At 42.6% G+C, this 5,521-nt stretch overlaps 1 protein-coding gene across 1 annotated transcript in view; it reads right to left on the bottom strand.

The window, feature by feature from the left end:
• The window catches only part of pkdcca (protein kinase domain containing, cytoplasmic a), a gene marked incomplete at its 5' end in the record, with an annotated part of 41,319 nt that extends 39,541 nt beyond the window's left edge, over positions 1–1,778 (bottom strand). Inside the window, 1 exon segment of the mRNA XM_080849465.1 lies at positions 990–1,778. Within this exon segment, the coding sequence (XP_080705591.1) occupies positions 990–1,778 (789 nt within the window).
• Between the last annotated feature and the right edge of the window lie 3,743 nt (positions 1,779–5,521).

The raw sequence follows: 5,521 nt of genomic DNA, 5'->3' as shown, positions 1-5,521 counted from the left end.
TTTATACTTTGTAGGCTGGCACATATTAATAAAATAAGCAATAGGACTTATTCAAGGTCCTACAAATATGAAATGGCCGTTACAGAACCTGGGCCCCTTGTTTTGGTCGAAGTTTATATGCTCCGGGGCACTCGTTGTTAAAGATCATGTTCATGTGAGTCCTCGCGTCTTTGTAATTGATGTGGATTAGGTTATTTATCATTTGACTGCTTTTCTGGGGCAATCTGACATAGACTGAGGATCCCCCTTCCTATGAATTGTTTTCGCCCTCGCGTTGCTCTACTTAAACAGGCCTGACAGCCTAGTTAACATAAAATACCATACAAGCAAGACTAAACACTATATGCTCCGCGTATTGAAGAAAGAGGGACGACAGACGCAATCTAAACCCTCACCTGCCCGGGATCTCGAAGCGGCTACGCTCTCGCTCAGGAACCGATGTGTCAACAACCCTTAAAGACTGCGTTAGAATTTATTAACAATGGATTTCACTTATGCATAATTGATGAACCGTACAAAGCAAGGGTTTTCAATAACGTGCTGATTCGGGCAGGGGGGTTTTAATATGGGCAATTATTGGTGTGAGAGCTGATGTTTCCAAATGATTGCTACTCTAAGAGTTCCGAATACACACCAATCTCTAAATTGTTAACGCTTGTTAATGCTTCGCGTAAATTGTAGCACCTGGTAAGTAAAGGTTAACACCATCTGTGTGTATTTGGTCAGTATTTTTTTTTTTCGTGATGGTGCTATTTCAACAAGCATTCATATGCAAATATATAATTACGCATTTCGATGGTCTATAAATGAGCATAAGGCAATGAAGACATTTTAATGGAAAGCAAATATTAGTCTTTGCTCCCAACTTCAGCGTCTATTTCTCGTTGAAAATAAAGCAAAAACTGCTTGCTAAAGTTTAAAAAATGTAATTAAAAAAACAGCGCAGCACACTCCCGATCAATACTGAATACTGAATTGAATGTATTTACCTGCAAAATGTTGGGATGTTGTAACTGCCCCATCAGCGTCATCTCTTTAACTATTTTAAAAGAGGCCAATCGATAACAATCCTCAGCCGATCCGTACTTCTTAATGCAGTTTTCCATATCGTGACCCCCAAAATCCACAGACTTCAGAGCTACCGATAAGCTGCTGTTGATGGTCGCCTTGTAGACAGCCTTGGTGTAGCCTGAACCGAGGTATTGAATATTAGTCACGTTAGCTATACTGTGGCACCCAAGCATCTGCCCGCTGTTGACCCTGTCTGGATTCATCCAGAACACATTTTGTGCCTTTGCCGTATTTGATACAGCCGGCGATAGTCTGCTTTGAGCATCGGTGTGGCGGTTGTCGCGTTTATCGTTGGCTTTGTTGAGTTCCCAGTAGTTTGCCGGTTCCAGGTCCATGAGCCGTCTTCTCTCAAGCGGACGAAAGGCGTCTCCGGTAGCCGACCAGTGCGCTTGCCGCTGGCGGTAGCGCAGAACCTCGTCGAGTCTTTCTCGTATCTGCATCTGGAGCTCACGCTGTCGTCTCCAGTCACTGTTGGCGGGACGGCTGTTCGCCTCGGCGGCGACAGCTGCAGTGAGAGGATCCCCGCCGACGTGAAGCTGTGCGTTGTCCGCGACGCGCTGGTGCTGCCTACCGTGGTGGTAGCTGCGCAGTCCGTCTCCGTGGTTCTGATGGTGCTCGAATCCAGGAATGAATAACAAATTCATCAGCGTACCGAGGAAGAAAGAAACACAGAAGCCAGCGGCCACCATGATCTTCCTCCGCTTCATCCTGATTAAAATTACCAATCACTGCGAACGATATCTTTTGTCTTCTTCTATCGCAGCCCTCCTTTTCAGTTGCAAGTGCACACACTACAGCTGCTTACGATCGTCTGGTCCAGCCTACAGAGCGTCAAATAGCGGGTTGTACTCCGATTCTGAGGAGGATGTGAAATGTCATCTTGCTGTTATGATTTATGCCGCCTCATATTAAGATCCTCCCCATATAAGGTCGATCATGGTGACACTTGACTTGCCGTCTGCAGACCCCTCTGCCTCGTCGTGCGCGCACGGTAAGCTGGGGTCGCCACACACACACGCATACACACATGCACTGTACGCGAGCGAGTGCGAGTGAAAGGAAGATGACGTCAAGGTGATTGAAAGCTCAAGTCAGGCAGGGCAGCTGCGCTAGCTGTAGTTCTGCAGCTCCCTGGTCTCAAGACTACAGGCAGAACTAACTCTGAGGTTAGACTACGCTACCCTTGGTGCAATGCGTGTGAAGGGACGTGCGCCTTGACGTGGAGAAGCAGCTATCTGCTGCGGTGCGAAGCTTGAGAGGTTTTGCTCAGTGCAAACTTTCAAAGCCATGCACTCGCGGCCTATACGGAGAAAATGTATTTATTCTTCCTCTTGTGGATTATATTTGTGTTTTGAAGATTAAGCCCCAATTAGCAACATGGTATATTGTCCATTGTTTTCCAGTCATTTATGGATAACTGGAGAATCAGATGTACAACATGTGACTTATCAAAACATTTAAAATGTAACCCCTGCCTTTTTTCTGATAGATCTAACAGGGGAGACAGCACACTTGTATCAAAAGAACAGTTGTAACTTGCATGCTTCATTTCTCAGCCTGTGTCTATCATAATGTAATGAAACTCACAGACAGCATGCGCGATGACATCAGCATGCAACATTAAAATGTTCAGCTTGTGTCTCAATCTCTGTTGTTGTTGAAGACAGAAGTTGTTTGTGGGTCAAGATTGTGACTGCATTATTAATGCGTTTTGACAGGAACGCTGGTGGTTGTGATCAGGGAGTTGGGGAGTAACTAGTTACATGTAATGGGGTTACCTAATTACATTACAAAATAAATGATATCCTTATCTTAATTTGTTACAGTCACTTTCAGATGTTTGCAATTAATTAACACTTACTAATGAAAGTGTTGGAGGGACAAAGGGTAACATTAAAAATACTATTTTTGGTTTAAAAAAAAAGCTTTAAAGCTTATGTAGAACATAACATGTATAAAGTTGCTTTGAACCTTTTCTGCATCTAGACAGGCATTTGGCAGAATGCGCTCAAATGTTGTTGTTTTTCATTGATTCGCTTGTTTGAATCGAAAGTATTAAAGTGTCATAAGGTGGGCTACATTACTTCGAAGAAGTAATTTACATTACTTATTACATTTGAACAGGGTAACCGGTAATCTGTAATCTATTTGATTAAAATGTAGGCATATGTATAGGCTATCCTTCCCAACCCTGGTGATTTCCAAAGCAAGTGTATAGGCTAGCCAATTTTGCAAGCAGAGATTTCGCTGCAAATGAAGCTGGCCAAGAAGGGTTGCTAATACTACAAAATATTTCTGACAGATAGACACGTACTGGTTTCAGTTTGAGAAATAAATAACAATATTGTATGGAGGGAAATGTAAAGTAGGCTACTGGAAGAACAGTTTGAGCTGCAGCGAAAATGTGACACTTTTAGTTTGCATCTCACTAGTATTTTGTAAACAAACGCTGTAAAGACTATTTACAACAGAAAACCCTTATCCAGCTCTCATTTGGTTTGAATAATTCGTGAAGTTGCCTTCAGTTTAACTGAAGTTGTCTTCGATCGGCCACTGTTACAACTGTCCTCGACCAGGCTCTCACTGCATTAAGATGAAAATCAGTGGAAAAGTAAGGCACATGTCCTTGAATTAGTGAAGTTAATACGAGACGGGAGGTGTATGTTGCATAATACGGTAAAATGAAAACAGGTCACGGAAGATTTTTTGCAACAAGATTAAACAAAAAGTGTTACAACTGTACCCTGTCCCCCCTGATCTTCAATTAATACTGACGGCTGTCCAACAGCTCGTTTACAATTGCCCGATAAGACCTGGCATTTCAGTTAAGACGTTGAAATATTAAACATAGCCCATAAAAAATGTTTTATGCCCTCAGCACGCCTCTCACTTCACCGTATTACTTGGTTCCCAAGCGGCTAACGTGGTCGAAATCCGGAGCACTCCTACACTTTTAAATTGATAGAACAGGCTATTTCTTCACAGGCTGAGGTTCATATGGGCCTCGCCGTTCCTTGGAAAGAAAATTGTGTATAATTATGTCTCTGGGGTCGGGGAAGTAAAACTTTAAATTAAAAACAGACACAGCCCAAAAGAGAGGGGTGAAACAGAAAAATAATACCGGGGCCTTAAAGCTTTGTTTAACGGGAGAGAGATAAGACATTCCACGGCATGTAATTCTCTAACCACCCCTCACATGAATCCGGTGTTTGTCTATTGTAAGCACTGTACACACCGTATCGGAGCCAGCACTGTTTCAAAAATAAATCCGTGACGCCTCTGGGAGGACGTGCTTAGTGAGTTCATGTCGGTGTCATGCGCTCAATTAGTGTGATGAATACTGATGAAAGTCGATAAAATGCTATAGGCTCTTAAAATGTGCCTAGAAGATTGACAGATGAGTGATTTATCTCCGTCTACTAAGGAAGGGGGGGGGGGGGTGAAAGACTACGTGGCCTTGGTGGGTTCATTAACTCAACAAGTCTCCAGTCTGATTTCTGGGAACCCTGCGAATCCCGCTGGAGTCCCGAAGTGCCAGGCGAAATGCCCATGACACGGCTATCCATCAAACCCACATTACCATGCTGTTAGCAACTAATTAACAAATACAATCAACCTGGAAACTGAGCAAACAAAGACAAGTCTGCGGGGAGCCGTCGGGGGTCGACCGGGGGAGGTGAGCTGAGCCGCTGGGGGCATCAAGTCTGCCCACGCTTAAGCCTACATACGACGATGATTAAACCTATGGCTCCTCTCGAGTCGCCGATATGACCACACTTTGATGAGGGGCTATTCTGAGCAGTGCCTGAAAATAACAGGCCGTGGACATTGGTGTTTTTTTTTCTGTCGGCGAATAAGCCTCAGTATATGTAGTGCTGTAATGTCTTTAAAAACATGATATTCTAATGCGTTTTTTAATTAAAGTTTTGGTCAGAAGAATTCCAAGGGGTCATTTATGGGCTAATTCCGGTCTATATTATATTATATTATATTAGACGACTTCTGTTGCATACAGTAGGCTATTCACTGTAGGCCTACAGAAAATAAAACTAACAACAAAAACGTCTTCATAGGCTATTAAATCGCCCGGAATTAAAGGTGCACAATTTTAAATGGCTATGATGAGATGTGTTAGTGTTTGTGTGGTATTATATAATCAGTCAAGTTTTTTAAACCATTTAAGTATTTTTGTAATTATTTAGTTATTACTAATCAAAATTAAGTAGCCTATTTGAACTTTGTGTCACCTGGTTTCTATGTTGTGAGCTAGGGAAAATTACAACGGTTGAATAAGAGATGACTGCTGTAATATTTGTGTTTTGCATTTTACAGTTTTCTTTTCTTCACAGAATTAACCAGTTAATCAGTTCACAATCCTCAAAGTGGTGCTCAGTAGTGGCTCTTCTAGAGTCAGGAAAATACACTCCTCACCAAAGTTTAACTCTTGAGT

This window comes from Sprattus sprattus (assembly GCF_963457725.1).
Source record: "Sprattus sprattus genome assembly, chromosome: 12".
NCBI lineage: Eukaryota > Metazoa > Chordata > Actinopteri > Clupeiformes > Clupeidae > Sprattus > Sprattus sprattus.
Note: the sequence above shows the minus strand (reverse complement) of the source record. Positions and strands in the feature narration are given on the sequence as shown.